Here is an 11,018-nt window from a genome sequence, read left to right as displayed (position 1 = left end):
TCTTCCAACCTGTTACTCTCCGGCCCCCTACTGGCAGAGTCTAACATCAAATCAAAGGGAAATAGAAGACGTATTTCTGACACCTCAAAATGGTTAATTTTGTATCACTGCAAGTTAACTGTATCAGATCCCTGTGCTTTGGACTTGAGTAAGTTTTAGCATGGTAACATTTACCAACTACTGTTCACAGTAGCAGCCGTCTTTGAATGTGGAGGCAACACTAATGCAATTAGAGTAAATATTTGACATCTAAGGGCAGGTAGAAATTAAAATGCCTTCCAAAGATCCCAGGTTCCTGGGTTGGTTGCTATTTTGTAGCTCATTCTTTCACACTTCTGGTAAGCAGAGTGGTCCTTCCTAAGGAGTGTGGCCATCTGAGCCTCCTAGTGTTGTAAGTAGTGACCCCTTTGCTGTGTAACTCCACCACTAGCACCACTTCCTACACACTATATACAGCACCCAACATCTCCTGCCACTTGCCTTCTCAGGTACGTCTAGCACAGGCTCCATATAAACTGGGTAGGGAGTTACCACCGAACTTGGTTCCCCTTTCCTTGGCTGCAGTTTCTAATTCCACAGGTAATGAGGGCTGCCACTGGTTGGGAGACCTTGGGCAAATCTCGCTGATTGGATGCTCATTTTTCTTTCTTTCAAGGCCCACGTGGTCTCTGGAGAGCAGTGAGACTGAAAGGCATGCAGGAGATGAGAGTTTTAGGCCTAGCTTTGTCTGGGCACTTGTTGCTTCCCACCTGTTCCAGACATCTGCTATGACTTGCCCATTATTAGCCTTACAATACATTTGTCTCCCAACTGACTAATCCCAAGTACTTAGAACAGTGCCTGGTACATAAATGTCCTGTAAATTTTAACTTATTAAGTGTCAAAATATACTTCTGATTTTTTCCAACCATTTAAAAATGCAGAAATTTAGTACACAGGCCAAAGAAAAACATGCAGCATAAGTTTGTCAACTCCTGGGGTTCCTACTCTGTATTGAGGACTGGCATCACAGGAAAGCATATAAAGATACCACTTATTTTGAATGTGCTACCTTCAGGTATGAGGATGACATAGATGTACTTTCCATAACAAAAGGTTTAAGAGCCACTAGTCACAAGGAGCTATTACAATGAAATAAAATTTTAAAAATCAGTTCCTCACTAAGTATCTGGTAGCCAGAGAATATTTGTATCATTGAATACTTACTTCACAAATCAGAATACAACGGCAATTTAAAAAGCTTCACATATTTATTACTGAACCAACCTACTAGTGCAGAAGCATATTACAGAAAGAAGAAAATCATTTTTTCCCAATAATTTCTCAATAAAACATGCCCAACTGTCCAGATAGTAGTGATCTTCTCAGTACTTTGGTGAGGTTCAAGCAACCTGGATACAGCAGATATATGCGTGCCATCTAATGTGTGATTTCTTACAGATCCATCTTGGTTCTTCTCCAGTGTCTCCTCTTGGAGTTGTACCTACACAGAAGGAAATTACAAGTCACAAAGGCAATCTGAGCTCAATTTAGCTACTCTCATTCACCACAAACATTGCCTTTAAGTACCATAAAATCCTCGAAAGGCAAAGGGTCTTGTTTTCCCTTCAACAAATTTGGAGTTCTTTTTGGGGAGTAAAAAATGATTTGCTAGATGTATTTAACTAGTCAAATCAAATTTTTACCTCTCAAAATGATTCCAGGCAAGGAAAACACACAGGTTCTTCTTGAGACAGGGGTAGCAGAGAAGCTCTCTCCCCTCCTCCCCAAGTGTACACTCACCCATCTTTGATTCCACAACCCTAGGACAGAACCAGACAGATATATATACATTTTCACTCCCTCCTTCTGAACTACATAAAAAAAAACAGTCATTTCTACATAATGGGTCACACATACATAAAAGCTCCTGCATACTTTTTATAATAGATTAATACCCTCAATCACTTCAATACAAAGCAAGTGATTTGTAGAGCTAAGGCCATCTCAGAATTGTCCATGTCAATCTGTAATGATTTTACCCTCATATAGGCAAAATCAAAAATGATCAACACAAGCCTCTTTCAGCAGAGGATAATGGCAGCAATCCCACAAAATGAAGCACTGTAATTGCAACCTGCTTTCAATTTAAAAGATGGAAGACAGTTGACTCAATAGAAAAACCATTCTGCTGTGACAATTCTCTGGGCCAGAATTGTATGTGTAATACTAAATACAAAATACCTTCCCAGGTCCAGGAGTCCACAGAGCAAAGAGGCTAATATTAACTGCAGGTACCCTTCTATTAAACTAGGCACTGAGCTTCATGTTTCTTTCATTCCTTAAAACCTGTAAAGGCAGGTCACACCATCATCAGATGGGGACAGGACATGTCGATCCATTTAAAAAAGGGCTGATGTTCTCAACAAAAATCCATCGAACTTGTATTAAGGGCTGAACTGCCAAACAAACCACTCCAACAAGTGACTCGATGCTCTTTCCTCAGTATTGCATGATGGCAACACCATGGGCTTTTAAATTCTAGTTGCACCTGTAAGAGTGAGACATCTCCTACATATATTAATATGCATAAATAATAAAGACCAACAACTGTCATATAAGGCTACAGTAGGGGACAATTTCCACATACCTAACTGGCTAAATGAACTAAGGAAATGTGCCCTCAATTTTAGCCCTGACAATTCATATCTTAAGTTTTCACATCAGCAAATTAATCTCACTTAGATGTGCCATATAATCAAACCAGAGTTCTATACTAGCTTCATGATTTTGTACTCCTGAGCTTCAAAGGCTTCAAAGTCTTCATCTAGCAAGAGGAATTCACTCTAGTGTCAGCTTAAAAATGCTTTGAAAATAAGAATGTTTGTAATAACATTAGGTCTCTCCTCCTCTGTGGTCTTCTGGGCTCGATTATCCGGGACAGCCAGGAAATCTAATACTTCATTTTAAACAAAAAGTTGTTCAACACACTGGAAGCTGTCACTGGTTGTGAGACCTTGGGCAAATCTCACTGACTAGATGCTTATTTTTCTTTCCTTCAAGGCCCACGTAGTGTCCGGAGAGCAGTGGGACTGAAAGGCATGAAAGAACAGGAGTTTTAGGCCTAGCTTTGTCTGGAGTTGGCCTAGATGACCTTGAATCGGAGGTCCTTTGTAACAATTCTAGTAATGTCTTTGTTCCAAAACCTTCAATTCAACTACTTCTGCACTGGAGGGCAATCTTCCAATTTTTAAAAAGATAAACACTTCAAAGATGGATTGGGTGAACAACATGGTCTCCCCTGCTGGGATGTGTATAAGACAGCCATCCATCTTATGTTCTGGCACAGACTGAAGACAAGCAGGAAATTAACAAATGTTGGAGTATCTGCCCCTAAGCCCAGCTGTAGGCTGGGTGCTGTCCAGAAACTCGGAGGAAGCACATTAAAAAAAAAAAAAAAAAAGAATTTCAGAATGGTGGTACAGAATAAATTGGATTGTACAGAACTTTTCATTATATATTTATGCCCCAAAAGCAATCTTAAAAAAACAAACAAAAAACAGGAAGGCGGTGTCCTTACCTGATTTTATTACCAGTTTTCATCCGAATCCATTGGGGAATGGGCCGATTCTGCTTTTGTTTCTTGGCCAGGAACCGCTTGATCCTGAAAGTCTTGTGAGAAGACTGGGAAGGAAATGCAATCAATTTAGACTGTAATATCAGAGACTGCTTAAAAGATTCAAAGTCAGGGACTCCTTCAAATCCAACCAATGCTCGAATGCTTAATATACACCAAAAACGACCCTCTCTGCTTTGTTCCTTGCGACTTCTCTGAAAGCAGATACCGAAATTCCCGTTGTTCGAATAAAAAATAAATTTAAAAAATGTAGTCAGGGACGTATGTAACCTGCCCCGAAGGATATTAATGTGCAGACCTGAGATTCAAAACCTCTACTCCAATGCTAGGGCGCCTTCCAGACAACATCGGGGATGGCTAGACCCGGGGAACTTGGTTTTCAAGGAAGAACACAACTTTTAGTAAACCAAACAATGTGTTACTTGCAAGTCAATGGGTCTCAGTGCCCTTCTTTGTAAAAAAGGGATACCTACTTTCAAGTGGCATTGCAAATTTGCACAAAGTCCCTTACGTTCGTAACATTTATTCTAACCCGCTGATCATTTCGACATTAATTCTAACTCTTTTCCACTTTCCCGAGAACAACGTTCCCGATTTCCCTTTCGTGAAAAACTCAAGTCATTCAATCCCATCCCCCACCCCACCCCCGTTTTCAGGGCAATCCGGAGAAAGAGTATGAATACTGGTCTAAAGTCTGGCCAGTGTGGCCCAACCCACTCCTTGCATAACAATACAGGCCATTACGAAGACAGAGACTACACCCTTCTCTCCCAGCTCACAGTAGCAGTTATGAAGTAAAATTTCTGTCAACTAGTAAACCTATAAAACACCAAAGACTAATCCTCTCCATACCTAGAAGCCCACAATTGAAACTTCTCAGGGAACCGTCAGGAAAAACCCAAGACAGTGACTATCCGCAGCTGGCATTTTATTAAGAACGCCCAAATGGCATTTTAGGTTCAAATTACAGCACTCCTGGTTCCAGGTGCTTCCATTAGGTGACACTCAGTCCCTGAACAAAGGGCTAAAAAGAGCTGGAAGCTCAAAAGGTGGTAGGCTCCTGGCGGCCAAGTTAAAAACTCGACGAAAAGCAGCCCACATTCTGTTCTCGATGCCTGCCTAGCACATGCCGCGGGCAGCCCGCAGTCGGGCCATGATTTCTAGGGCGCCCCTCCTCCGACTTCTCTCACTGCTCCAGAATCACAATTTGCTCCGGGAAAAAGGTAAAAGAAAGCAGAACCATGCCTGACTGGGCGGCAGCCTGAAACACAAGGCACCCGCCTCGGACCTCGCAGCGCAGCCCGCCCCTTCCCAGGTGCTCAATTGCTCGCTACCTTCCCGCCAGGCCTGCCGACTGCAGCGGTGGCCAAACTCGAACTTCTCTTCAAGATGCCCTTAAGAAGTCTCCCGCATCTCGACGCAGCCCGGTCGTCAGTCAGCTGGCAGAGACCTCAGGCCCCGGGAAGCCACCCCAGAGCCGATGGTTACGGATGGACTTACCATGACGAGTGAGACTCAACAGCACGCACCACGATGGCGGAGAAAGAGAAGAGGAAGCGGGCGGAAGGACGTGTTTAGAGGCCCCTGCGGAGGCGGGGCTTGGGGACTGACGCTATGCGCTTACAATGGCCTCCTGCCGGGTCCCGCCCCGCACGCGCTCCATGGAGCTGTGGGAAACCCCGCTTATTCTTGCCAGATAGAATTTGTTTCGCATTTTTTCTGTAAGTGGGCTACTCGGAAGCCGGTCAGTGTGACAGGGGCACCTGCTTTGTTGGTGAGACCGAAAGCCATGATAAATGCCGAAATAGAAACTCTTCCGAAGGCAGAGGGAGCAGAGTGGGCGGAGCTAGCGCCAAAGGAAGGCGGCCGGAAGTCAAGTCCCGGGCGCAAGGGTCCCGTGGTTGGTCCGGAGCACGCTGTGCAGCAGGCCCCGCAATGGCGTTTCTGGACAGCTGGAAGTACAGTTGACCCTGAAACAATACGGTTTTGGCCCTGTGTATCCCGGGGTTTCACATGTATGGATGCAACCAAAACTATTTTTGATCCAGGATTTGGAATCCTGGGATGTGGATGGGGAGGTACGACTGTATCCATTCTTCTATGCCATTTTGCATAAGGGACTTGAGCATCCTTGGGTTTTGGTATGGAGGTCCTGGAACCAATCCCACATAGATACCAAGGGACAACTGAGTTTTGGGGGAGTCAAAAGTTATAGGCAGGTTTTTGACTGCATGGGGGTTGGACTACCACCTGCCCCCCCACCCTGTGTTGTTGAAGGGTTAGCTATAGGGTTGACCTGGCTGAGTGATATGGGACAGGAAGGGATAGTGGTGTTGGAGGAAGCAAGAGAGGTGGGCGAGAGGTGGGCAGGGACTGGACAGGGTGGGTTGCCAATCAAGGTTTTAAGCTAAGAAAGTTCTGGACAGAACCAATTCCTTGGCTGCTAGGAAGCCCAGACTGACTTTGTAGTCCACATTTGGCAAAATGTACAGGAATTAATGGCACACAGTTTGGATGTTATTATTTCCATTTTTCTCCCTATTTAAAAACAAACAACTATGCGTCTTTGCAGTCTCCTCTAGCATTTTTGCACCAATAGTTTTTTAACCTGGGGTCTGCAAAGGTCCATGTATAGAATTCACAGGGTACGTGAACATGGATAAAAAAAAAAATCACAAATTCACTTTCATCAGACTCTGAAATGTAGTGCTTTCTTTATTTACAAATGTAGGCAACAAACTAAAGTGGCATTTGCAGTACCTGTGTTTTATCATCCATAGAAATCTAAGATTTTATATCACATTGAAGTTGATGTCATGGAGGTGGAAAAATAATTCCCCACCCCATCTTTCTAAATTCTTCTGGCTAGACTAATAATCAAATTAATATGAGACATTAACTGGAGAAAATGGCCAAGTTTATTATATATGTAGCTACAAGGGGTTCCATAAGAATATAAGATCCAAGGACACACTGGGCAGTTGAGGCTTATATGTCATTCTGAACTAAGGAGAGGGAGGCAAGGGCCCAAGACCTTCAAAGGGAAAGTAGGCAATTCCCAGGTAGATGAGAAAGAGCAAATGTGGTAAATAAATTCTTCCCTGGCCACCCAGAAACAATGAGTCTAATAAACAGGCTTCGTGTGTTCTTCTTTGCCACACTTAGATCATATTATGCTAAGTTAATAGCTCCCTTTCTTTAAGCAGGTTTTTCTATCTGAATTTCTTTAGGCAGGTAAAGGGGAAGGTTAAAAAAAAAAAAAGCTCTTTTTTAGTTTGTTAGACTTTGTTTTCAGCTTGTAATAATCTGCATGCCAGGATGGCACATTCTGGGGAGACTCATTCTGGACCCCTACAATACACGTCTTGAAATATTATTTATATGCTCATCAATTGTTTGAAGTTACAGTAGTTATTAGACCCACAAGTAGAACTGTGTTAAGTAGCACAGGTGTTGCTATAGCACCCATTTCAGAAAATATTTTGATAGCTATATTGCAGTGTAATTGGTTTTCTTTGTAATCCTATGTACTTTCTTTAAAAAAAAAAAAAAGTCTATAAACTGCATCAGACTGCCAAAGGGTTCCCTGGCACAAAAATGGTTACAAATGCTTAAATTGGAATATCGTGACAGATGGTAGAACAAACAAAGTAGGAGGCTTTGAAAATAGTCTGAGCAAGAAATGATGGTGGCCCAAAATAAGGTGGTCTCCATGGTGTTGAAAAGGAAGAAATAAAATCGAGAGATTATTGTGACATAAAATTAACAGGATGTTTTCCCACATTTTTGCCTTGGGCAACTGGATGCTGATGCCTTAGGTTTAGAGAGGGAATACAGAAGCCATGGGAAGTTTGCGCCTAATTGAATAATTACCATTTTTTAACAGCAAAAGTTTTATTATATTGACACCATCCAGTTTTTAAATTTAGACCCTCATCGAGATAATTTTATATTTAATTGAAGTGAGAGACCTCAGGCTTCGTAACCTGCATTCTGTCTTTCTGTTTGTCTTTCTGTCTGTCTCTGTCTCTGTCTCTGTCTCTGTCTCTGTCTCTCTGTCTCTCTGTCTCTCTGTCTCTCTCATCTATCCATTCATTTGCTTATGAAACAGTCTTTTCTTTTTGGTAGCTAAAGGAGCAGCAAAAAAGCCCTTAATTGACGAAATTATTATCTTCATCATAGCTACCATTACCTCAGATTTAGGATGCGATTGACACTGTTAAGAGCTTGTATACATCATCCTTTAAATTTCTTTTTTAAAAAATTATATCTGGAAATTTGAACCTCTTATTCCCCCTTACCTTCCTCCCCTTTTGCAAATTTTTCAATTACAGTTGACGTTCAATATTATTTTATATTAGTTTCAGGTGTACAGCATAGTGGTGAGACATTTATATAATTTACAAAGTTCATCCTTTAAATTCTTAGTTTTTATAGGGCACTTCTTGTTGTCCTTCCAGGTTTTCTTTCTGCCTCGCATGCCACCTGGCAGCGCCGAGCTGATCAGCTGATCGAGAAGGGACGTTTTCAGTGGTGACACGCCCAGTTGGAAGAATGCACAAGAGGCTGACATGAGAATGAAATGGCAGGCACCGACTTTATTGTGGGGGGCGCACTTCTGTTGCAGGAAGTGCAGTCTATTGTGGTGAGCGGGCTTCTGCTTCTGCTCTTCTTCTGCTCCCCTTTCTTTGGCTCCCCTTCTGCTCCCCAGGGGACCACGTGGCTCCACACATATCAGAGTACAATAGTGGCATTCAACCACTCATGTGCAATACAATAAGCTAAATTATGTTTACATATTTTAGGCGCAGGCACCCTACTACACTAATGTAACATTCTAAATCTAGGGTCTTATTCCTAAATGCAAACCTGGGTCACAGCCAGATCTGGGACCAGCCAGGCCTGGGACTCACACAACCTTTTCTCAGTTTCTTTTGCTGATTCTTCCTTATCTCATTTTTAACATTGGAGAGCCCTGAGGTTCAGTTTTGGACCTCTTTTCTGTATACACTCATTCTGATGATCTCATCCGATATCGTGGCTTTAAATCCTCTCTTGGTTGACAACACTAAATGTTATCTCCAGCCTGGACCTCTCCTCAAACTCTCACCATGTTGATATCTCTACTTGTATATCTAATAGATGCCTTACACTTAATATGTCTCAGATAGAACTCCTGACGTTTTCGCCCCCAACTGGATCACTCAAAGTGCTCTCCATGTCAGCAAATGGCATCTCCATTCTTCCTATTGCTCAGGCCAAAATTTACCTTCCACTCTTTCTCTCAAATTCCACATTTTATTTGTCAGCAAATCTGATCGGTTTGCCTTTGAAATTTTTCCAGAATCTGATTACTTCTCATCACTTCTACCCTCTCTCGCCTAGATTATTTTAAGGCTCCTCACTGGTTTCCCTGCTTCTGCCCTGGCTTCCCTACAAAAGCCAGAGTGATCCTTTCAAGACCTAAATCAGATCATGTCCTTCTTCTGCTCAGCACCCTCCAATGGCTCCCTATCGCTCTCCTAATAAAAAGTTAAAGTATTTGCAATGGCCTAAAAGGCTCAACCTGGTTGGACCCCATTACTTTTCTAATCTAACCTCCTGTTGCTCTCCTCCTAACTCACGTTGCTGAAGCCACACTGATCTCTTTGCTCTTCCTCAAATACGGCAGACACAGTACTTTGCATAGCCTTAGCACTAGGTGTTCTGTCTGGGACTCCATTTCCCCATGGCTGATTTCCTCACCTTCTAAAAGGCAAGGCTCAAATGTTGCCACTTCAGAGACACCACTTGCTGAACACTCTGTATCCCCCTTCTTGGCTTTGTTTTTCTCAATAACACTTATCACCTTCTAACATGCCACAACACTTATTTGTTTATTGTCTGATTCCCCACTGGCATTAAGCTCAATGAGGACAGAATTTTTTTTAACTGTTTAGTTTGAAATAATCATAGATTCACAAACAGTCACAAAGAAATATACAAAGAAGTTCTGTGCACCCTTCACCCAGCCTTCACCAGTATTAACGCCTTACATAATTATCGTACAATATCAAAACTAGGAAATATACGATAGAACAATTCGAAGAGTTTATTCAGATTACACCAGTTAGGCATGCACTCGTTGGTGTGTGTGTGTAGCTCTGTAGTTTTATCATGTGTAGCTTTGTGGAACTACCACCACAATAAAATACAGAACTGTACCATTACCACAACACTCCATTAAGGGAGAGATTTTTTTTTTCTGTCAGATTTGTTTGCTCCTGTACCCCCAGCATTAAGAGCCAAGCCTGACATGTAGTCGGCCTTGATATCTGTTGAACTGAAAAGGCACTAGAGTGCAGTGTTGACAGCATTGACTCTGAAGCCAGGAATATCTGGGTTTGAGTATCAGCTGTGCAACATACTAGCTATGTGACCTTGAATACATAACTTAGCCCATCTGTGCCTCAATTCCCTCTTCTGTAAAATGGGGATAAAAATATCTTAACTCATAGTGCTGTGGTGAGGATTCAGAGTCAATGGTAGGATATGCTAAGCACATAGTGAGGCATGAGTTAATATATACCTGGCACATACTAGCCATCAAACTCAGTAAATAGCAGCCATGATTCCTTTCATTCCCACGTATTGTAACAGGGCAGATAGTGCTAGAAACTATATATAAAAAAAAGGCACAAACAATTACAAGAATGTTGAAGGGGTGGTGATTGCCAGTTAAGGGGAGGAGGTAGCATTTGAGTTTAGCCTTACAAGATGAGCGGTGTCAAGGCCTGAATTGTGTTTCCCCAAAATTCATATCTTGAAGCCCTAACCCCCAGTGCCTCAGAAGGTGACCTTATTTGGAGGTAGGGCCTTTTACAGAGGTGATTAAATTGAGGCTTATTATTGCGGGCCCTAGTCCAATCTGACTGGGGTCCTTAGGACACACAAGTAGATATCAGGGATGCGTGTGTATGCAGAAAGACCATGAGAGGACACAGTGAGAAGGTGCTCGGCTGTCTGCAAGCCAAGGAGAGAGGCCTCAGGTGAACCAAACCTGCTGATCCCTTGATCTCAGACTTCTAGCTTCCAGAACTGTGAGAAATTAGTTGTGTGAGCCCCCCTTCCCCAGACTATGGATGGTATTTGTTTATGGCAGTTCTAGCAGACTAATACAGGTGAGATCAGGCCATGGGGAGATAGGGAGAAGGGTATTATAACTAGAAGGAACAACATGTTGCCAACCACAGTCAATGTACAGTACATTCTGATTGGCTGGAGCTGGGGGAGGCAAGTTTTAACAACTGGAGTTCAACAAAGCTGGGTCCTACAGGAGTCAGAAAGGACAAGGGATATGAAGAAGCTCCAGGATTTGACATGAGGTGCTTCTTGGTGCCCATGAAACTTGGGCATTATAGAT

The 11,018-nt window shown here is 42.6% G+C and overlaps 1 protein-coding gene, 1 long non-coding RNA gene and 1 other non-coding gene across 3 annotated transcripts; 1 reads left to right on the top strand and 2 right to left on the bottom strand.

Moving 5' to 3' along the window:
• Window positions 1-1,231: 1,231 nt before the first annotated feature.
• On the bottom strand, window positions 1,232-5,264 carry RPL39 (ribosomal protein L39). Its single transcript, XM_006904687.3, has 3 exons — window positions 5,117-5,264; window positions 3,560-3,663; window positions 1,232-1,483 (listed from the first exon to the last, which is right to left on the bottom strand). Exons 1-3 carry the CDS (start codon window positions 5,117-5,119, stop codon window positions 1,435-1,437), a joined length of 156 nt encoding a protein of 51 aa, XP_006904749.1. The 5' UTR covers window positions 5,120-5,264; the 3' UTR covers window positions 1,232-1,434.
• On the bottom strand, window positions 1,991-2,123 carry LOC112479213. Its single transcript, XR_003046102.1, has one exon. It is a non-coding gene; the product is annotated as a small nucleolar RNA SNORA69 (small nucleolar RNA).
• Window positions 5,265-5,410: 146 nt separating the features above from the next.
• On the top strand, window positions 5,411-10,057 carry LOC112479037. The gene is made up of 2 exons (XR_003046031.1): window positions 5,411-5,694; window positions 8,077-10,057. It is a non-coding gene; the product is annotated as an uncharacterized LOC112479037 (long non-coding RNA).
• Window positions 10,058-11,018: the final 961 nt, after the last annotated feature.

Source organism: Pteropus alecto, unplaced genomic scaffold (genome assembly GCF_000325575.1).
Source record: "Pteropus alecto unplaced genomic scaffold, ASM32557v1 scaffold280, whole genome shotgun sequence".
Classification (NCBI taxonomy): domain Eukaryota; kingdom Metazoa; phylum Chordata; class Mammalia; order Chiroptera; family Pteropodidae; genus Pteropus; species Pteropus alecto.
This window is presented reverse-complemented; position numbering and strand designations above follow the sequence as displayed.

Excerpts from the sequence above, each read along its gene's own strand:
- RPL39 (XM_006904687.3), bottom strand. Across the intron at positions 1,484-3,559 it reads AAAACTGGTAATAAAATCAG|GTACAACTCCAAGAGGAGAC; the intron begins GTAAGGACACCG and ends CCTTCTGTGTAG.